The 23,301-nt window shown below is 41.5% G+C and overlaps 2 protein-coding genes across 9 annotated transcripts; one reads left to right on the forward strand and one right to left on the reverse strand.

The window, feature by feature from the left end:
• The first annotated feature begins 91 nt into the window (after positions 1-91).
• hddc2 (HD domain containing 2) lies at positions 92-2,630 on the forward strand. The gene is made up of 6 exons (XM_035422260.1): positions 92-199; positions 448-569; positions 662-764; positions 1,262-1,330; positions 1,441-1,579; positions 2,019-2,630. The coding sequence occupies exons 1-6, from the start codon at positions 137-139 to the stop codon at positions 2,162-2,164; spliced, it is 642 nt and encodes a 213-aa protein (XP_035278151.1). The 5' UTR covers positions 92-136; the 3' UTR covers positions 2,165-2,630.
• Positions 2,627-22,598, reverse strand: tpd52l1 (tpd52 like 1). 8 transcript variants are annotated; one of them, XM_035422253.1, is made up of 10 exons: positions 22,417-22,598; positions 21,433-21,474; positions 20,843-20,863; positions 13,507-13,622; positions 12,707-12,855; positions 8,941-9,042; positions 6,472-6,486; positions 5,581-5,619; positions 4,965-5,025; positions 2,627-4,490 (listed from the first exon to the last, which is right to left on the reverse strand). In XM_035422253.1, the coding sequence occupies exons 1-10, from the start codon at positions 22,433-22,435 to the stop codon at positions 4,362-4,364; spliced, it is 693 nt and encodes a 230-aa protein (XP_035278144.1). In that variant the 5' UTR covers positions 22,436-22,598; the 3' UTR covers positions 2,627-4,361. The 8 variants fall into 8 exon arrangements, with proteins under 8 accessions (XP_035278144.1, XP_035278143.1, XP_035278145.1 ...); XM_035422252.1 differs by having other exon boundaries at positions 20,843-20,866; XM_035422254.1 differs by lacking the exon at positions 6,472-6,486 and having other exon boundaries at positions 20,843-20,866.
• Between the last annotated feature and the right edge of the window lie 703 nt (positions 22,599-23,301).

A 23,301-nucleotide genomic window follows, 5' to 3' on the forward strand; every position in this document is an offset into this window, starting at 1 on the left:
TCATATTGCCCACACTGCAGATCTGTCTCCGCTTCCTTGGTATAGGCTGCCCACTGCTGGTGATATGCATGATTTTCTTTCAATTTGATGCAATACATGCTGCCTTCGTATTTACTTCCGGTTCGCTGTCTGAGTAATGGCTGCCAATTGTCAGGCAGGCAGTATGCTGCAATTCATGAAACTCATTGGACAGTTAAAAGTAAGATTATGTTAAAATTTTGAAATTAAATTTGATCAGTTGATAAAGGATGACCAGTTAGCTAAATTCGTAAAGTTAAAGTGCGTTAGCAGTAGCTAACTTAGCTAGCTAATACTTTTATTCCCAAGTTTGTATTGGGCGCTATCTAGGAAATAGGTTGGCTAATATTCAAGAATGTATCTGAATAGACTAATATACTGCGTATGCGTCATGTGTTATGTCTGTCTTTCCTCTGTTCGTTCATGTAGCGCGTTCCACGGACAGGCTGGGTGTACAGGAATGTGAAACAACCGGAAAGTGTATCAGATCACATGTACAGAATGTCGATGATGGCTTTAACAATCACAGACCGCAACATCAACAGGGACAGGTCGGTATCTGGCCAGCTTGCTTATTGGTTGTCATATATTTTGCCTGGAGTAATGTGCAACTTTCAAAACAGAATTTTCTTTAAAAATGCAGATGCATGAAGTTGGCTTTGGTCCATGACATGGCAGAGTGTATCGTGGGTGATATTGCTCCAGCAGATAACATCAGCAAAACGGAGAAGCATAGAAGGGAAGAGGTCAGTTACTGCAGGCACTACTTATTGCAGTGCCTGCAATATCGGCTGTGTACCGTGATAAGTTAACTGAATTACATTTAATGGTGCTTGTATGTTTTTGGGAAATATTCACATGAAAAGAATACAATAGTTGCTATTTTCTGAGATATTTAAAGCTCTGCTTACTCTCAGAAATGTCAATTGTAAGCCATAGCAGTACCATACTAGACCAAAACAGCAACTAAAATATTTTACAGTTTGCAGGTGCACATTAGTTTTGTTATGGATTTTAAATATAGTATAAATTATCTAATTACTTTTGGATTCTGCTTCAGTTTTGTGTCCACAAACATGCTTGAGTTGAACTGAGTAGACATATAATTTAAAAATAGGAAATATTTTATTTCAGTGTTGTTGTAATGTTGTATATTGTTTCGTTGTCAATATGTATTCTTTTTAACTGATGTACAGTGTGCAAAGTTATGCAGTGTGTCCATCATGATACCGATATGTTCCAGGAGGCTATGAAACACCTGACCGGGCTGCTACAGGAAGATTTGAGGAAAGAAATTTACGAACTGTGGACAGTGAGTTCATTCAGTCCCGCCGGTCTTCACGAGCCAGTCAAACTCAGACGAAACCGATCCTGTGTGCTCATGCGCGTATGTGTGCCCTGGTGCTCCCCTCTTACCGCCAGGAATACGAGCAGCAGTCGAGCCCGGAGGCCAGGCTGGTGAAGGAGCTGGACCAGCTGGAGATGATCCTGCAGGCCCACGAGTACGAGGAGCTGGAGCACACCCCTGGCAGGTTGCAGGAGTTTTTCGACTCCACTCAAGGTACTTTGCTTTTTAGACTTTTCACCATCAGTAAGTCTTGATGGCAGTGTTTTATATTTAAAAAGGAAACACCACTTCAGCAGCCTTTTGCCTCTCAGACCAGAAGGTTGTGGGTTCAGTTCATCCTAGTAAATTTCAAATGAGTGATTAATGAGTGAATCAAGAGTAATGGCCCTGTGACATGAGTGGTGTGCAGTCCTGGGAGTGTATGTGTATGTATTGATATATATGTAAACTGCTGTAGAGTCTGGAAAATTAAATATAAACCAACTCTGTTAGCCAAGCAGTTAGAACAGTAAGATAAATGCTTTATTTTCCTAACCAGCATTGATCACTCAACCTGATGACCTGAGCTTAAACAAAGAAAAGTAAATATTGAGTAATTCAACATTCGCAATAATTGAATGTGAATTAAACACACTTTTTCTTTTACCAACAGGCCGATTCCACCACCCCGAAGTCCTCCAGTTGGTGAAGAGTTTGAATGAGGAGAGAGCTGGTCATATAGCCACAGGGAGTAAGAGCTCTTCTGAAGGTTGCCAGACCACAGACAATCAGTCTAACAGACCGGCTGGCACTTCTTGACCTCCAGGCCCATCCTCCGTGTTCGTCAGTGGAAGGGAGGCCATTTTATTTGTTTGTTTATGTTTTTCATGCAGCAAGCCACTCATAACTGCCCCACACAGTTTCATAATGTGGGTTCCTTTGGCCAGTCAGAGTGACTGTTGAGTAAAAATGGCTGAATTTGAAAACTGCTCCCCGAATCAGCAGGATAATATGAAACGTCTGAGTATGGCAGTTCATGTGCTACCTCCTTTTATTTTGTATATATTTTATTGTTACATGAGGTCAGCAGTTCCTCTAAAGACCAGCCTGTGTGCTCTCATTTTTGTATACCGGTTCAAGTTATACTCTTGTACACAAATGTGTGTAAGTGCAGACTGCCAATGTTAGCTCTGACATTAACATATAGGCCTATGTCAAGCATTGTTCTGAAATGTACTAGTAGTATTAAACAATGTGTGAATAAAGAACAACAGATCCCAATTTACAATTGGTATTTTAATAATATACCTGCAGAAAACAGTTCAGTATGTCCATACAGTGGGAAACTGTAACCGGGTAGCTAGTCACACCGTTTGTTTTTAAAAAAGCATGATGGGATTGTATGTAACAGATCATAACCAATGGTCTTAAAGTGAACATTGAAATAAGAGGGACAGTTAAAAGACATTTGCTCATGAAAACATCGATGACGACCTGTTACCAACCACAATTAAAACCACAGCAAAATAGTTTTAAAACCACAGATGAATAAAAACATAGATCAATCAAATGCCTCAACTTATGTGAACATAAATCTTGTTGGTCCATTTTTGTGGAATTTTACCAATAACCACGAATAGGAATGTCTGTTGCTGTGTAAATAAACACAGTTTCTTAAACACCTGCCAAATATTAATACAAGGAGCGTGTGCTTGGGGTTTGCTGAGAATTCTAGCCTTAGGTGCTAGGTCTTGACTTGGCGGGCAGAGGTGAATGTGGATATAAGATGTAGAAACAGACTAATAGGGAACCCATTGCCTCAAGTTTTAAGGGAATATTGTATTATCAAGCACAAGCACTCCTTAAGTTAATCAGATAGTTTAGCGTGACACCACAGCACAAGGAACTTCAAGTATTAGTACAAAACATAAAATCGTTCTCTATTCTTGTAAAGCGACAGCCAAAAAGAAAAAAATTGATGAGATGGAGTATATCAAAAAGTACACGGGTACAAATATCTTGTTTCTTTTTACTTAAGGATGAGACGACACAATTGAATAATACGGCTCCAAAAAACTTGGAGAGCGTCTGAGGAATGTTCTGGAATGTTTTAGCGTTTGCATGGACTGAAGACATCGTTATAAACAGCCTGAAAATATTTGCTTCCTTTTGAGTACAAAATGTAATAACCAAAGCGTTGTCAATTAGGCTAGGGCCCTCTATCAGGACAGATCGATTCAGAGGCTTGTAGTGTTTAAATCAGTGGTTCCCAAATTTGGTCCAACCACAATTGCAATCAAAGAATTTCAAAATGCTGTTAATCTTTCTTAAATAGGGGCTTTTCATGCTTAAAGGGATTATTTACCCTCTTAAGCTACATTATGTCAGGAATAGCTATTCATGTCATGTCGAACAAACCTCCCAGAGGAAGCAAAATTATTTAACTGATAAAATTAAAGACCAAAGTCGATCAACAAGCTCCTACCTGGTGCAAGTGTGCACACATGGCCAATAAAACTAACCCTTTGGTAGATAAGGACAAATCCAAAGACAAAGCAAATCATAATGGGCCAAACCGGCATTGTGTTAAGTTAAAGCGAAAACAGTTATGAAAGATTATAATTATGAAACCTAATTAGGAGCCTATTTATTAACCTCAGTCTTTAATTTCATTAGTTCATTTTTTTTTATTTTTTACAGTAAAGCACAATAAGAACAATGTAAACACGAGATTTTTATTCTTCATGGCATGCAAAGCTATTTCAGACATAACGCGGCTTAAATAATGCCTGTGATAAAATTCTGTGATTGCGACTGTGGTTGGAATGAAAACCAGCATACACAGGGGGGTCCCCAGAACTGACAGAGTTTGGGAACCGCTGGTGTAAAAAAAAAAAACTGAACTCTTATAGCGCTTCTTCTGGCCCCTTACTGTATCCGTGACTCTTTCCTCAGCAGACTATGTGGCCTCAGGGCCAGGGGGGGGCAGTAGAGTGCACAGGAGGGGATGCAGAGCCTAGGATGTCTGCTCGCTGCCGTCTTCCGTAAGGTGGGTGTTGCTGGGAGTGTTCTGGGCGCTAGCGTGCGCAGCCGAGTTGAGCACCTCTTCAAAATTGCCTCCGCTACCACTCGCTCCGACTTTGGTCTTTTCCGGAAAAACAGACACACACACACACACAAACAGACACACACGGCAAAAGGCAGATTAAATACATTTTAATTCAATTTTTCAAGTTCCTCAGCCACAAATCAGGGATCATATGAGGGTGCATGTGACTTATTGGAGAGCTTTCAACCTGAGGATCATGGGATTGAATCCCTAGGGTGACACTGCAGATGTACCAGTGAGCAAACTTAATTATTTTCACTGGATGAATGAGCTACGGGATATGCACAGAATTCTAAGTTGCCATGGGTAGGGCATCAGAAAAAAAAGGGTAAATATGTATTACACACACACGCTGAGAACAGCTATAGCAGCAATACATCCCCGTATTGGGAAAATAGTGCTTCGAGGAAATAATGGTCGTTTTTGAGTGCGTGCTGGCCTCAAAATGCTAAACTTGTATTCTTCAGCACACACACACACACACCACCCACTATTTTAATATATGTTTACCTTTAAGGTGGAAACTGTGCTTTCGACCTTCTCCTCAAATGTCTTGAAACTGGGTGAGTTTCTGTTGGGAATAAGGAAATATTTGTCAGAAGTTCAAAGCTTGTTTATGCGAGACATTATTTGACAGAATAACAAGCTTGTTATGCCTCCCTCTATACATCTGCTACATCTGTTCCTTAAATAACCCTTATTTTCTTGACTGTTTATAGTGTATACTCTAGGGCCCAAAATATAGACACGACTATGCAGTCTTGAAGCAGCACAGTGTAGATAATTGGAGAACAGTATAGCAAGAAAAGCTATTCTACATGCTAAACTACATTTTAATGGTACTGTAACATGCAGTTCTCATAATATGAACATCTAGACCTCCTAGATATTCCTTCTTGAATCAAAAACATGAAGTATGATTTCTCACAGAATTTCTTGGTCTGTTTAATAGGAAATATATTGTCATCACACATTGAAGCATTCAAATGTCTTTAATGTCAAGATTCTTTATTTATGATCAGTTTACTCATGTACGAAGATCATCAATCCTGACGCCACGTTGCCAAGGGTAGTTAAGACACCCTCAGCCACACTCACATGCACACGCAGACACAGGCTTGTTTACCTCATAGTAGGCATGCTCATTGAATGGCGGATTGAGTAACTGCTCCGTGTGAGCATGGGCCAGGCGAGAAAGGGGTTAAATCAGTAACATGGCTTCCAAAGCAGAGCGTGCAAAAGTTTACAGACACACACTACACTGTACGAAACATCGGTCTAAGCAAGCATGCACTCTTCTACACCCGCTAGCTATTGCGTGAACTTTGGTTAACTTGGTTAAAAATACAATTAAATATTTAGTAGTCTCGTAACAATGTTCTGAATTATTGAAGGACCACGACTGCCAAGTTCGCGTCTGGGACGTCTTAAGTGTCAGGCACTATGAAAACACTGGCCAACAGTCTGAACCTTAGAGGTGTACAAGCATTGATTTTTCTTCTATTGATCGGCAACCGATATAAAGCAGACAACGTAGGATCCACTGATTAAAGCAGAGGCTGATTAAAACTGAAAAGTATTCAAGATACTATTCAACATTCAGTGTTAAAGATACTATTCAAACAGTCAAAATATAGGATGATGTCGTAGATCTGCAGTTTATCTTTATGTGATCCTCTTGGCTAAAAGGGGAAGGGGACTTGCATGGTCGTGCTGTGGTTAAACTGAAACTGATGAAGTAACATAAATCACATTCCGTGTATAAATATTCCAAAACAGAATCATTATGCATTTTTAGATGCATTTTAAGACATGCCTATGTGTTTAAGTAACTCTTGTAGTTTCCAATTGACTCCAAGGCACAGATAAGTCGGCAGGTTTGGACATGTGTGCTGCAAGTTGATTGTTGTGCATAGCAGAGTTGACCGCTGCTTAGTTAGATTCAGTTTCAGTGCAACCGTTTGTGTCACCTGCTTGGACTCAGCTAATAATATCCAGTTATAACACAATCTCTTACCCAATTGAGTTTGATCTTTTGGTGCACAGAGAAAAATGGAGAAAAAAAGTCAGAGGTTCATTTTTATATCACCTGGACTTACTACAGTCATAGTCCATGTAGATGAATCAATCTGTTCTCAACGACACTGCTATCTAAATATAGCCTATACATGTGTCTGCATGAATATGAAAAGCAAGAATACCAGGCTTAGTTTGGTGACCTTGGTAAATTGTAGCACCAGGCATATTTTGAAACACTTATTTAGAGACAGTTAATATTGAGGTTAGACAGGAAGACAGCTAAACATTCAGGATTCACATCGAAAGGCTGTGACTTCCCTCCTTCCCTACCACTGTGACTACAATGCCTTGCCTTATTCACAAAAGCACAGATTTCTTCTGTCAAACGGAACTTTTAGCTTGCACCTCTGTGACACTGTCCAAATATTTTCTGGATCAAAGGAAATAAATAGGCATGCACATAATAAAAATACTTTTGCATCTTCATGGTGTATTAAATGTCCTCTGCTCATATGCCATCAAAAACAGAGAAGGTTACAATATTTCAAGCATTTCAAGAGTGACAAAAATACCAGACATACTGTTTTTAGAGATTTCCCACAATTACCCCACAACAAATCTCAAACCCTATTGTGGACTCTAGTCAAAAGCTTAACCACACAGCAAGAGGTTTGGCATTCAAGCAAAATGTCTGAAATCACACTCATGCAAATTCAAGCACAGTCTGAATTTTTTCCCCTTAGCATTTCATACGAGTTGCAGTGTATGAAATGTGGGGCAGAAAACGTTTGTCAAATCATTTTTTGAAAACTATATACCTACTGTCAGAGAGCAATGTAGGAACCACTTAGGAGAGCTGATTAAACAAATTACGAACTTCTTCTCTGAACTTGTTCATAATGCCATTAATTCTAGAATACATATTACTAACCCATTGGTGTTAGTGACACTATTATGAATGTGTCCTTTCATTGTATACAACAAACATAGCTGATGTATTACTTGATAAACTGCATGTTAATCTAGTTTTACTCCAAATTAATATCACATAAGGAGGGGTTATTAAGTCGACTTTGTAAATAATGTGACTTATTTTACATGACTTCCTGTTTTCTGTAACCAATACCAGGTTACAGTCCTACTGTAAGCGGATATTGATAACTCCAGTGGCTCTGACCAACCCTAGTCTACTGATACAGTAGGTCCAAGAGCACAGCACCTCTTCTCCTCACTGAAAACATTGGGGGTCTGTTTCCATGCCGACCCTGTACTTCTATATTGTAGCCCCAGCCCTTTGAAAGGCATCAGGTTACACTTCTCTTAAACAGCACAGGAAAAGACTCCTGCAGAGAGAAGGGTTTATTTCCACTGCACACATTCGGATGGAAAAAAAAACACACGTGTGCACACGCGCGTGCACGTACACACATGCGCACGCACAATACCTTACCTTCTTGGATACAGTAGCTCAAGGCCAAACAAGCTGAAGCACATAAAAGTGTTGTTTTGACTGAGATTCTTATTCTGAATTCTATTCATCAGTAGTCATAGTTTTTACTTATTAACATGCATAAGAATGGCAAAAAAAACTCGACTACGCTTAATGTGACAGGAGATACTCAAGATAAACCTTTAGTTCTTCATGCAGTAGAGGAAAAACAGAAATAAGCAGAAGCATACTGCCAGAACCCGCACTAATAAGTAATTAAGAGGAAGCTTTCAAGCTAAACTCATTCAAAAGTCTCCTGCTCTGTGGAGTCAGACCCAGTCCCCTCCCTCCCTGTCCTCAGTGAGACTGAGTGAGCGATTCAGGCTGCATGGTATTAGCAGAGTAATTCTGGAACACTATAGCCTGTACATGATAGCCCTGCAGGGCCCAGAGTGACCAGGGCGAGGCCACCGTGGGGGGGGGGGGGGGGGGGGGGGGGGGGGGGCTGCTGATCCGCGCTGATTGCAGCGAGCGCCCTCCGCGAGCGTTACCCTCCTCTAATTCGCGGCTCTTTAAGGCCTGATCCCACGCCGCTGCCAGGCCCAAATCTGCTTAATGCGCAGGCCTTACGTAACACAAACACGGCCCTGCAGCAGATTGTCTGGGTCAGCCGCAGCCACGGAAAGCACGACGGCGGAGAGAGGAGAGGAGGGGACCTCTGGAGCCGCCATCCCCGCCAACAGCTGACTCAACGGAAGAAAATGAGCAAGACTGTATTTTTCAGCATGTGACGCTGAGGCTTGAGGGCAAGAAAGAGGAAAAAAGTGTGTGTGAGGGAGAGAGTGAGAGAGACAGAGAGAGAGAGAGAGAGAGAGAGAGAGGAAGTGAGAGATTGTGAGAGAGACAGAGAAAGAGGAAGTGAGAGAGAGAGACAGTGAGAGAGAGACAGAGTGAGAGAGAAAGAGAGGAGAGAGAGAGAGCACAGTTGAGTGTTAAGCATAATGACTGGAGGCCATGCTGCTGGAGATGATGGCGTACCTCATGTCCCCGAACTTCCTGCTGATAGCCGTCCCTAGCGTGCTGAAAGCCGCCGTGGTCTTCTGCCCGGCCGTCGTTAGCGTTTCTGACGTCTTTTTGTAGCTGATTTAAAAAAAAAAAAAAACATAATAAAGGCTTAATGGGCACAGAAGTTACGTCATCTTTTACGTCATCATCACAAGCACCACTTAACACTGATGTCTGTTTGGAGCTTGACATAAACATTGTCCTCGAGCAAAAATCTGTGCCAATCTGTACCATGCACACACACGTATGCACATACAAACACATACATACTGTACAAAGCAAGCACATCTAATTGCACCTTGCCACAGTTCACATTACAAGAGAACATGTCTTCTCTCCCTCCTCTTTTTCCCCCACTGGCAGAATGCCCTTTAGTGTGTTCTCATGTTCACGAGAAAAGCCTTTGAATATTAATATCTGGAGATCAATGGATTTATGAGTGAGCCACTGCGGTGTGGAACAAACTCAGACAACTGCAATTTCAAACGGTAAACTAACGGAGTCATTACTTGCTTGTCAGTTTGAACAGAGATTGACCTCATCTTAGGTTTAAAATACAGCTATATTAAAATGTAAATATTCCCTGACTGCATGACTGCTGCACGCAAATCGACCTGTAAAACGCGTGCTTTGATTAATAGCACAGAAACAGTAGCACTGCTTTAAAAAAGAGCACCCAAAAGAAGGATCTTATTGATTTTATTCTCTGATTTCTGATCTAACAGCCTGTCTGCAGCTTGGCTCTGAGCGAATCGGTCTCTGGAGGCTAAAGACAATGTAGCACACGAGGTAGAAAAATTGAATGTAAAACTACACCACAGAGTGAAAACGTATGAACATTGCCCTAGTACAAACTCTGATATCTTTGCCTTCTCGGAATGAGGAACATAAATTTCAAGGGCAAATGTGGAACTCTTTATAAGAAAATTATATTATAACATTATAAAGACACTGCCAGGAACCCTAAAGCATAGTACCGTCGGCTCTATTTTGGTCCGATAAGTCAAGTTGTGATTTGGAGATGAAATCTTGTTCACTGAAAAAACGTTACACCTCAGAGTATTATAAGCAAAGTGCTTTAAGAGACCTGAGGTCTGTGTCAGCAATACTGAGATAAAAAACATACTACTGTGTCAGACCACTAAGTCCTTAAGTACTTGTGTACCATATTTGTCCCATTTTCTTATATAGGGAGTTATTATCAGTAATAATAAACATAGAATTCTTAGTTATTATTTGTATCATTATTGTTTCTCTTATTACAGGAGTGTGGAATCTTGGTCCTGGACTGCCTGAGATGTTTCTGTTTTTTGTTCCACCCAAATTTGATTGCACAGTTGAAACTAACCACATAACCAAGCTCAAATTACAGGGAATGTCATCTTGAACATGAGGCAGGAATGCATGTCCACTCAATTGTTCTGCACTGGAATACTAGGACATAAATATTAGTTTAGTTAGCTTATTTGAGAGGGACAAAGCACATTAATAGCATTTCTGTAAATATACCAGAGTTAGCCAGGAAGGCAAATGTTTATCTATAGTCCCTGGGCTACATGTTTAGGCTGTGGGAAGAACCTGGAGGAAACACACACAACCTAGGGGAGAACATGTGAAACCCCAGTGCTAACTGCTGCACCCCCGAGCCAACCCCGCTCTAGGCTATGGTGAAAGAGTGGCTTCACCCAGGCAGCGACTCGGCTCTCATTTGCCTACACAGCTCTCTCTCGTTCGGCGATCCCTCAAAGTGAGCCAAACGTTCGGGCCGTCGTGCAATCACCACGGCAACGGTGATCCGAGACCCAAGCTCGTTCACGATCGCATATCGTTAACCAAAGAGCAGACAGACTGGCATCGGAGTGAACCGAGAGTCCCCAGGCACACATAGCGCTAGCTGTCGGCTTGCTGACACCGTTAGCGCCGTTCAGGGCTATTTCCCCATGCCCGTTTCCCCACAACGCAGCAGTTAGCACCGCATGACCCTCAGGAGAAGCGTGACAAGCCCTCTCTCCTGTAAATGGAGCGTGAAATGTGTCCATTTACATAAGGACTGCACGACACATTTCTCAAAAAAAGCCCGTAATTTGACTGATATTGACGAGGACACCTCAGTTGGGATTGCACCCGGCTTGCAAAGGAACTTGAGCCTGCTGCTCTCTCGGGTGTGGTCCTCGGTGGCTATTGTGTGAGAGAGCATTACTCTGGGCTTAAAGAGATTCCCTCCCTTCCCAAAAACCTATGCTAACATGACTCTCCAAAGCCTCACAGTGATGACATCACAGGGCCTATGTGTGAGAGAAATAGCATCCATACAGTCGCCCTTGCTCTCCATTACATTACAGGCATTTAGCAGATGCTCTTATCCAGAGTGCCTTACGGAACATTTTACATAGCATTTACATTGCATCCAATTATACAGCTGGATATAAACTGAAGCAATGCAGGTTAAGTACCTTGCACAAGGGTAAAATGGCAGTGTCCTAGTGGGGAATTGAACCTGCGATCTTTTTTTTAGGTTACAAGACCAGCTTCTTACCCATTATACTACACTGCCGCCTCTAATGGCCATGAACCTAATTTCTGTTGACAGGAGAAAAATACCTCTAGGCATATAGGCACATTTTTTTCCTTCCCTCTTTGACATAACTGTTCTCACACACACACACACAAGTCTTTCAGCTGCACTGACAGGGCTCGTGCCCTTTGAGAAATTATGCACAGTCCATAATAAGAATATTATTAATATGGAGGACGGATACATTTATTCACAGGAAACATACTGTTTCTGAGAAGAAACTGAAAACGATAAAATATAGGACGAAAGTTCAAAACTGTTACTGATTAATAGAGGCATCAGGGTTTTTCATATAGTGTTTTTTCATATACTTGCTTCAGATAGGCACTCATTCTATGAATTTTATGAGCATGAGCTATTATAGTAAAAAATATATATTTTTACTAATATTTGACTGCACACAGGCATATGAATGAATTATAATGGCATGTTAGTATACTGAAGAACATGAACACGTGTCATGAAGGTTTAGGGCAGAAGTTTACTTCTTATCAGACCCTCAAAGGAAAACAGACTGTTTACTGTGCTGACAGAGAGTCAGAAATTGTGATAGAGAGACAGTGCTCAGTTGCAAAACAATTATGTAAACATTAGGTTCTCCATAATACAATGTAATCATGTTTTGTATTGTTGGAAAGCTGATGTCATAGGGAACCATTTGGTGTCTTTGGTGGTGGGGTGCTGACTAAAGTTCTTGATACCTATGGGTCAGCACCCAGCCAGATACAAAGGTTAACCCGGTGTGATATGCTTACAGAGATAGTGAAAGGAGTATCATTGATCTATACTGTTTTGCCATGATTGTGTCTTCATTTGATGACTTTGTCTTTTGCTTTGAAACACTACCGGTGGATCACTTGCAGTTTCCTTCTATGCATAACTATTAGCACAGAGGAAAGGTGAAAACATTATTTTTGGAGTCAGATAACCTAGATAACATTAAATGAGTCCCATTCCAGTAGCACCGGGTAAGACTACATGCGTACCTTCGCTACTCAGATACTCCCACTGTTTGGTTTGCAAAGGGGTTTCTTGCTGTTGGTGACCTTGATGCACCGTTTGATGTATCTGATGGGTTCCTTACAAAGGTGTTAGGGACACTTGTGAGGTGCGACAGATAGTTATAGTGAAGCTGACGGTGGAGAAGATGGGAACTGAACTTACGCAGTGGATGTCTGCATTTCAGTCCAACTCTTGTTGATGTTCAGCTTGAGTTCATTCAGCGGTGATATGCCCAGTTTTTGCCTCAGTTCGGATTGACGTTTCTCCTTGACTGCCAGGACTTGTTTCAGGGTGGAGATTTCTTCTTCCAACTGTAAGAGAGGACCACATTTTCACATCTGAGCATTTCAATTTCCATTCTCTCTTCTTTTTGTCTGATCTTGATAGAGGTGGACAAGGTTGCTAAGCAGCATTGTTGAAATGTACAAAAGCTAACGAAATGTAGAATTTGATCACATCGCTCTTCATCCGCATTATCTCGTGAAGTGGCTTGTTTATTAAACCTTTCCTAATGAGGACAACTATGTGGTTACAAGGCCAAGGGTTAGTGACTGACTGAACTCACTGCGGACTGTATCTGAAGGCCTTGGCAAAAATGGCCTGGGGGAATCATATAGCTGTGATGGGTCTGGCATGGCAGCAAACAGCTGTGCAAACTGTTCTCAGATCAGCTAGCTTCTCTCGGCAGCCTTCTGGACTCAACATCCGAAAACCAACAAGGCCCTGTTTGCATCACACAGTATGCAAACCGTTGATTAGACTGAGCGCCAGCATTTGCATCTGCTCCGCTTTTCGGTCATGGAAACAACTTTTTGGATCATAATGACCACGTGCTGCTTTCCAAAGGTCTCTGTGTACAAAAGCAGCATCAAAAATGATACAGAGATTAAGGTCCTGTTGAATTATCTGTTTAAGCAGGAAACGGCAGTTAAAAAATGTCTGAAAGTGAGAAGAGCGACCACCTTTATTAGCTCCGTTTGAATTTCTTCTCTCTCCTCCTCAGAGACACTGTTGTTGAGGTCCACCTCTGACACCATGTCTTCATCCACTTCCTGCAGTGGCTCAGGCTCCAGCAGGCCTGTGGATATGAACACAGCACAGCAACAAGGTGAAGCAGGTCGACAAGATATGCAATCATTTACTGCATGACTGACTGCACTGAGAAACTGGCACGGCTTTTTAGACACTCCTACGCAAGTATAGCCGCGTTTCCACCAAAATTACCCGGAACTTTCAGTCCCAGGAACTACTTTACCAGGAACTAAAAGGTTCCTTCAGCCAATGGTTGTCTGCGTTTCCACCGGGGTCTAAAGTACCGCGAAGATTAGGCAAATTAGCCCACTGACGTTGTCGTCGGTCCATCTGTCATATGATTTCTTCTGTAACCCCATACTACCACCGAAGTAGCCTACATTATTTTCTAATAACCGGGACAGGCCGGAGGGGTTTATTCCACTTATATACAACGGGTTACCAACAATGACTATATATGGTTACTTTTGTATTTATTGATTTTCATATCCTCTCAAACATTCATTAACAGCAGAAAACATGCACACGTTGTAAACAATTTGCTGTTTTATTACTTTCTCGTCGTCAATTCCATATAGGCTAATCGCAAAATGACAAGAATAGAACGAAAACTCGGACTTGCGTGAAAATGTAAATTAGTAGTGGTACAGCCACCGTTTGCTTTCCTTCGAAGTTACTGCTAGCCGAGCAGCGTAGTGTGCCCTCCAGATGCGAACCATGCACCATAAATGAGTCCATAGTCTTCCTGGTCTTTTCGTGGAATTGAAAAATGGCAGTAAAATTGAGTAAAATTACGGCAGTCTGAAAAAGCTAATGGGAAGATTACTAGAATTAAGTTATTTTACCCGGATAAAAAGTGCGGAAGGTGATTTCCAGTTTGCTTGTACTGTATCACCAATGTTAATTATGCAGAACTACCGCATACCTCACATAACTGTATCAAACGTTTTGAGTCAATTACAACGGGCTAACAAAGAAAATCCGGAAGAAAATATTCAGCAACCGAATTAATCCGTTTGAATGTTTTGGTAGCCTACGTAATATGCTGTCCCAGCACGAATGCTTAGCATTTTATAAAACGAATACTAAAGCAAGAAAAGAACAGAAGAGCACACGTTATAATTCCAAGACGTTGACAGGCTATAACCAAAAGTAGGCTACTGCGCCGCATAACATACAAGTTTGATTTGTTATTATGAAAATAAATTGGTTTGCCGCTGCATATTTTCAAACATGGCGGGTAATGGCGGAAAATAAATACAACACAAATGCTACGAGTACTCGACCAATCAGAAATGTTCAGCGCTGCAAGCTCCACCCAAAAGGTTCCTGTACTTTCGGAAAGTACTACCCCCCGAGCAGGAACGTTTTGGGGGGTAAAACAAAGCCCCCAGAACTAAATTTAGACCCTAGTTCCTGCGGTGGAAACGCACTGAGTTCCTCAAAAGGTTCCTAGTTCCGGGGTATAGTTCCTGCGGTGGAAACGCGGCTCAAGAGAGGAAGCAGCCCAACGTGCTTAAAGCCAGCCTAAAAAACAGAACTGAATAGGTGCTCAACCACAAGGCCAGTCAAACTGCAGCAAAAAAGGAGAGAGAAACTCCTTACGTGGACACTTCACGGGGACTGACCCAAAATAAGGAGTGTGCTGTTTGACTCTGAGGAAGACGTTGTACATGTCGAAACGTCAGTCTACCCTGTTTATTAAACAGTGCCTTTTCCCCTGCATAAGTGACCTCCAGTGTTCCTTATTTTGGGTGAGTCCCTGTGGTAAGGAGTTCTTCTCTACTCCTACACAAGTCCTTTCCAACAGTCCCCTGGTATACATTCAAAAACATGCTGTTTGGACATAAATGGTTTCTGGGCATCTATTTAGAAAAACAAGGAACTATTCAGAAACCTGCAAACATGTATTTTTAATGGAGTGGTCCTGAGATTTTTTGCCATGGTGGTTAGGCTCAGATGCTATATTGCCTGTAAAATGTAAGGCTTTAACCTCCATCACTGTGACAACTGCAATATTCCAGCATGACCTTAAAGCAATTTTAAAAACCGCCTTTTGTGTCATAGGAGGGAAAATTATCCACTTCTTTCAACCTCGGAGTTTCGGAGTGGAGGTGTATTTTTGCACATCTATAATCAAAAGATCTGCCAAAGGAACAACGCCGAGGCAGATATATTTAAGAGCTCCCGATGGAGCACGTTTGCATCTCAAGCCTGATTTAAACGAGAGATTACTGCAAAATGAGAGCAATGTTGTTCAGTTGGTTTCAAAACACATACAGGACTGAATAATCGCATAAGAAATTTAAAGTGAGCCACTTTCGTAGCAGTTTATCATGACAGTGGGCTCTGGTGTATAAAAGAGACTTAAATATAAGATCAGTATCATCTAGACAACACCCCCCCCCCCCCCCCCCCCACAAGGGTATCAGCCAATGGAATCGGAACTGTTCTCTATTTCTTCTTCAAAACCAGATTATCTGATTTCAATCTAAAGTGCCTCTCCATTAAACAACGGCCATGTTGTGGAGCCGACCAGCTCCTGCAGCGGATGAAAGCGACGGATGGGCCAAATGAAGCATTATGCTTTACCCCATGGTGAATGTGCCACCTGGCAGTGATACTGTACCTGACCAGGTTCATCAGCCAGTCTAAAATGAATAAATCCTGAGTTAACATTTCCAGAGGGAAATAGAAATCACAGTTTAGCAAATAACTAAAAACAACATTACATTTCAACATTAGTTGGATTAGAATTTTTCTCCATCTCTCCATTCACCGTTTTTAATCGACCCCATGTTTGCAAATACAGCATGAAATCAACAAAGTCAGACTGAAGGTCTTTTCACCTTTGCCTAGATCAAATCAGTATCTGATTGAACACAGACTGGGAATACGGTCTGGAGCCTGTGGTCACATTTTGTGGTTGGGACTGTGAAGCTATGGACTAGAGTAGAGATGAAGACATGTCTGACACAGAGGCCTTAGCCTCACCAAAGAGGACTCCACCCAGAGCTACTGCACAACCTGTACAGTGTACCTGTTCATTCCCTGTGCTCACCGTGAGAACGTCCTATTCATACAGCGAAGGTAAATATGAAAGACATTTGGTTGTGTCAATATCTGTAATAAAATCTACATTCGCTGCACACAGTCAGCGACAATAATGTTTGGCACTACAGGAGGCATGACAACACATTCCAGTCAATCCTCAACGTTGAAGAAAATATTTCCCATTGGCTGAATCACCACTACTGACAAAGACAATATGCACATTACAGTACCAACCTTCACCGTTCTAAAGGTAATGAAAATAAGACTTAATATAGAAAGAACCAGTCTGACCAACTATTCTAAAGCCCATGCAACCACTGCAACATCAGATGAGGATACTGCAAAACAAAAGCGAACGTTTTCTGAAAAAGCAATAGAGGAATACAAGCGAACCCTCTCTCATTTCTGCTTGCTTTTCGCGTCAGCAGCTGATTAGACTGGCGTGGTGCTGGGACATGTGACGCCATTTTAGCAGATAACACAATCACTGGCAGTGTGCTTGCTGGGAGCCTGGGGCAGGACTCAGGCCTTGTAACCAGCACCGGGCATGGTGCTCGGAGGCAAAATGGTACTTCAGGATGGGAGAGAAAGCTGCACTTTCGACCAGTCATAGCATCTGCCTTTTTCAATGCTGAAAGATCCAGGTAGAAATACTTAAACTACTTTAGCATCTGAATTGCTTAGTAGCTAAATCAAATGGGTCTTAATGGCATTTACAGGTATAAAGCACCGATTCAAACAAGTGGTTCTCAAAACTTTCATAATGCTTACACTATTCAGTGTTGCCATTTAATTTACCTGGTGATAACCAGTCCGAAGCAGATGCTCAAAAAGGCCAACTATACACATTTACTAGACCAATTAACTAGTCAGTAGCAATTAAACAATTCTAGTAATAACAAGGTGTAATCTTGTCACCCCCGGTGCTCGATTTTGATGGTCGGTCTCAGGTAAGTAAGACCAGTCATGATGTCAGAGTGCAGTAATGACCACTTAAGTCACAGGAAACCCTGCTCTCAGGAACACTGAGCACCATTCAGACTGCTGAGACGTGAAGGGCTTTAAGTTAAGACAGAATTAGTGGTGCCTCATGTCAACGGCAAGAACAATAGGAAGTAGACAGGGCAGAAAGCAACGTGAAGCTGTTACAAATTCAAATATAGCTTTTGTTTGCATACCCATAATGTTTCACAAACTTGATTTTGTGCCAACTGCTGATAAGGGAGCACGATGTACAAAGGTAAGACTATGAATCCTGTTCCTTTTATTTTGGTATTTGATTAGCAAAGGATAGAGGTTCATTAAAAACAGAAACATGGCAGAAACCTAATGTCCATATCATTTGTTCTTCCTAAAAAGCTACTGAGAAACTGCTTCTTTTAAAAACCTCTTCACTGTAATTACGTTGCTAAGCAACTTAACATGTCGACATTATCACACTTGTTTCATCCCTTGTTGCCATTTATGTCCCTTGTTTTCTACACTACTGCAATAATTCAATACACAACCGTCACTATCGTACAAATTCCTGCCCTGATACTCCACCTATAAACGGAGGGTGTGGTTGGTTCGGTCACGTAACCTGAAATTTTGAGTTGTCGCTCAGCTTGCAATTTGGCTCAGGTTTTCCTGCCAGCGTATTTGCTAAACCTGTCCCAGTGACTCATTTTTAATAGTCATTTCTCATTATTATTTGGATACCAATAGTAATCAGACTGATTGTTCATCTTTAACAAAAAGGCCCCCAGCTTTTCGTAATAATTGCATATGCAGTTGTTCTCACACTGTGGCAAACATAGGATTTGGGATATGTATTCTTTTTATTTTATTCTGCTCAAAACACACTAATAAACTTTATATGAATCAGAGTATAACTGAGAACTGAACTGAAACTCATGCTTATCTCTAATTAAAACGGATGTCCCTCAAAAGAAACAGGGATTGGTTAATTCATGAACCCCAAAATGTTTCAACTATAATGTGTTGCATGTGACTTCAAGAATTGAATTAATCATAGTGCTTTGCTGTGGAGAAAATTGTTATTTTGGTTCGTACCAGTCAATTATTGACAGCATGAGATCATTCCAACAACCATGGGCTTCCATTAAGTGTCACTCTCCCAAAACACGAACAGCACAATTTTGGAAAATCTCTTTAGATTTTGGGGGTATTCTCAAGGGATTCTGGAATATTCTGAAGCCAGTTCCCTCAGTGTGTTCACATAGCCTGTCACCTGAATGTCACATTTCTACTCCCTCACATGACCTCCCCCCCTCCCTTTTAAGACCTTTATTTATAAATGGCTGAAGACAGAGGGGAGAAACCAAACCAAAACCTCTAACCAAAAATACAATAGCGATCAAGACACAGCTAGCAGCCATCGGCTGGGGAGGTAGTAACTAACGTTCTCAAAATACTGCGCCATTTTTACATTCAGTTCTTCTCGCGTTCGTGTTGTTTTCTGCCATTTCACGCCACCTCTGGACAGACTCCGTGTCGCGTACGATGTCTGGGTCAGCATGTCTGGGACACTCTGAAGGCACTAGCGAACTCACCGACGTTAGCCTTAAAGTGCAGATTTCCCCCAGGGCTGTGGCGGGAACCACTGAGCAGTCTGCTAATCACAGTCAAGCCAGCGGGGGAGCTATACGATAGACCACCCACCTTTTCTGTTTTCGCAATGTGACCACTGCTTCCTTAAACAGCGCAGCATAAAAAGGACACTGTTCACTTCTAGCGCTAGCACTGTGGTTCCATTACACTGAAATACTAAACCACTTGTAGCCCCTGAATGCATTTGTTTCCTGTTAAAATCAACTTAAATGTAGTTATGCCACTGTTGACAATGGGATACCCAATGCAATCCTTCGGGGAAAGACAAAATTACAGCAATTTGTCTCTCTAAGTGTATCAAAGACCAAAGACTATATCTATGCTTATGCAAAGACCTTCAGTAATGCATGAACCAACACAGGCCCCATTCCCACCTTTATGAACACAAGAGTGGATACCTTTTAAATATGTGTTATAGCACCTGTATAAATAGTTCAAGTCCGGGCAAAGCTAAGCTCAGCTTTCAGCGTCAGCAAGAGATTCAGAGCCACAGAATATAGTCAGAGCTAGTCAGAGCTAGCACTGGATATTCCACAGCCATCAGCCCAGACACCTGTCAATATATACACTCATTTGGATTGCTTTAAGTTCTCCAAAATGTGATTTGGTAAGAGTTGGCTCATTATCGCATATGTTTATTGGCGCTGTGGTACCAATCCTGAGCATTATGTAACAATCTATTTATGAGATGCTGTCACTTTAAATGAGCAGGGTACATTTAAGCATGCTGTGTTTACCATGTTCCAGCATGCTTACCAGAATGGGTAGGGTACAGGATGTTAACATACAACACATACGCTGGTTCCCCATGTACAAATTGCCTCTCCAACCTGTGACTCTCATCATGTGTACACGGTTCTATCTCTAGTCCTGTATGTATGAATAAGAGCTCAGGCAGCAAAATAGATGTGGAAGCGTGTGTACTGACAATACCCTGTCTGGATTTTCATTATTCTGCCTCCGCATTGCTGTTCAGCAGGGCAGCTCTGCAAATACCAGCTGAAGAGAGTTACAGTTATGCAATCCTGCCATCTCTGTAATAATCAGAGGGACTCCACCTGGGTAATCTGAATAGATTTAACTCAGTCCTCTGCCATGTGCTAAAAGGAATTAAGACGTGAGGTAAATCAAAGAGCTCATTTCAGGCAGCTCACTCTGCGAGACCGTTTGATACTTTCAAAGGCGTCATCCATGTAATTTGGAGGTGGTTTCTGTGTACATCAAGCGTGTGGATATTGTTGTATGAAGTATGCAGCAAGACATGCTTCTTCCTGCCTTCGAAGGGTTACCAGAGATACTCTGAAACCCGTTTAACTACTAACGCGATGAGCTCACCTCAAGTCACATGAATTGGGAATAATTAATTCCACCCACAAAGCCTACATGTCAAAATGAATCAGCCAGTCTGACTAGCTGCACTTAATGGTTCGAGCACATATAGGGCATCACGAACAACATTTCTGCCCATTTTAAAGAGACGAGAGAGAGAGAGATAGAGAGAGAGAGAGAGAGAGAGAAAGAGAGAGAGAGAAATGGGATGTCTGTAAAAGAGAATTACTTTTCATCAAATAATAGGAATTTGAGAAAACGTTAAATTACCTGTTTTGAGATGACCCCCTTCTTCTTTTGGCAAGCAAGAGAAAGAGAAATTGGAATAAAAATATCATATCCTTATGCAGATGATAAATGACCAACTATGTTTTGGAAAAGAGCAATTCATGTTATAACCATAAAGGCCAAAAAAGCATTCTTTATGCTGCAAGGGTCAATATTTGCTGGTTTTATTGGGTGTAATGGTGTGTGCTCAAAAAGCAACAGAAGGCCAACATCAATAAATTAACCCTTTCAAAAATGTTGCACTTCAGCCTTTACTGATTATCTAAACAGCCATGACTCCTTACCAATGTTTCAATATCAAAGTCACACTGGAATTAATGAATATAATTGTTTCTCATTACACAGGCATTACATAAATGGAAAACAAGGGCATCATGCAGGTTAATTAATAAAAGTTATCTAAAATCAATGTCTAAATGTTGGGGACTTGGGTATGGCAACAATAGATAATATTACTGATCACAAACACATCTGCTATAGCGTACATAAGCAGGGAGCAAGGGTTACAACCTAAACAGGGTGGGTTTTAAGACCTCTCTGCACAACTCATTCATCACTCCGTACAGTCTTACCCCATTCCCCTGTACTCTCGCTCAAAATACTAGAGTACAGCTCTGTCCCGTTTGTTTTCCAAATGACAGAGGGGCAAGAGACAGAAGAGCAGGTTAAACATACTGAGTTTGTTTACACAAGACAAAAGCAGGTCGTTTAATAGGCTCCAGTGCCAAATAACTTCACACGACTGTTGTAGGTTACAATGTCTTTATCTAAACACAACCGGAATTCTTTGCATATTATAAACACAAAACGTAGCCTGACTAACTACTACAGCAATGTTCGCACCTGCTTTTAGCCTATCACTTTCACAGAGAACAAACCTCTCCATTGATAGACACTGCAATAGAACGGAAAGTCAATCGAGGAAGCCAAACTTTTTTTGTTGTGGAATACCTAAAGTCACAAGATTTCAATTATTTTGGGTCAGGTGATCACGTGAGGGACAGAAAAAAATAGGTGGTCTTCAGCCAGTCATAAGGTTCCGTTGAACGGGAGAGAACACATCGCTGCTTCCAATGAAAAGGCTATTTTCATTGTTTCCGTAAGCACATAACTGCAGAAAACTTTATCATATGCTCTAGAGATAAGTAGATGCGCCTCATGGAACAGGTCTCAACTGGCTTGAGTTAAACATCTAATGTGGCAATGAGTCTTCTGTCCGTGCACTACGGAATATACAATTTAAGCAGCAATGCATCTGAACACAAAACATACTGGTTCGGTCGTAAAATAAATGAAAATGAGTGTTCAGGGAATTATTAACGACTTCTCAGTTGTCTCGATTTAATCATATTGTGGTTATACGTGGCTAAAAATATTTCGAAGATTTTATAGCAAGAACAGAAGGAATTAATTGAATCTTCCAACACAAAATGCATCGTTCAATACATTAATTCAATATTGTGTGTTTTTAATTGTATAGAATGTCAAGTAATTTAGCTCAAGTTTCGGTTTTAATAGAAGCCTTTTGTCTAGCTAGTATATGCAATTTGCCTCACCCTGTTGCCTGGTTTCCATTTCTGCTGTCCTGTCCGAATGTGCAGGTTCAGTTATTTCTAAAAAATGAGATGTCTCTCATAGGCTACTCTTTAATTTTTGTTGCCAGCCCTTCACTATCCGCGAGCTCTTGAACTGTCCCTCACGACCCGTGTTTACTCCGAGTTCCTCCGCTGTCACTCATAACACCGCCCCCATGGGCGGAGCGTCTGCATGTAGTCAACCGCAGAGCCAATGACGAGCTTCCGATTTCCTAACGTAGAAGTATCCAAACTTTCAATGTAATTTTCCCATTATCAGCAGAATATTTCGTCTCTGCTGTCTTTGATTTGTAATCGTTGGCAATTATCATTTTTATTTATTTATTTTTTATTATATAAAAAGATTATCTTTAATTGTGGGTTTCCCAAACTTTATAAGCTCCCAACCCAGCTCAAACAAGAATACTTTCTTTGACCCACCCTCATTGGTGATTTGGCGAAATGTCGTAAAGAGGCATAGAAAACGACTCAGACATTTTTTAATAATCCCACCCCTCAGCTGTAACTGTTGGGCCGTTTCATCAATGAAATGTTCACTGTTCATTCCAGAGAGTGCACAACTGCTCTGATGTTCTCTGTTGCGATTGCTCTGGAGGACCTGCACACCTGGTGCTGCTGAAGATCCAGGCGAGAGGCAGGACTCCCATCGATCACCGCAGCCTCTGGTTTATGATGTGGTGGAACCTGCAGCCTACTTAAACCTGACGTCTCCCAGCGACGCAGCAGCCAATCAAGTGTCGCCTGGTTTGACCCTGTGACTGAAGCAAGCTGTGGCGTGGCCACGAATCTCATAATCAGGGGCATTACAAATACACAAGGTTCCTCAGCTGGGTTTTCAAGCCAGCT

The sequence above is a fragment of the Anguilla anguilla genome, chromosome 6, assembly GCF_013347855.1.
Source record: "Anguilla anguilla isolate fAngAng1 chromosome 6, fAngAng1.pri, whole genome shotgun sequence".
Lineage (NCBI taxonomy): Eukaryota > Metazoa > Chordata > Actinopteri > Anguilliformes > Anguillidae > Anguilla > Anguilla anguilla.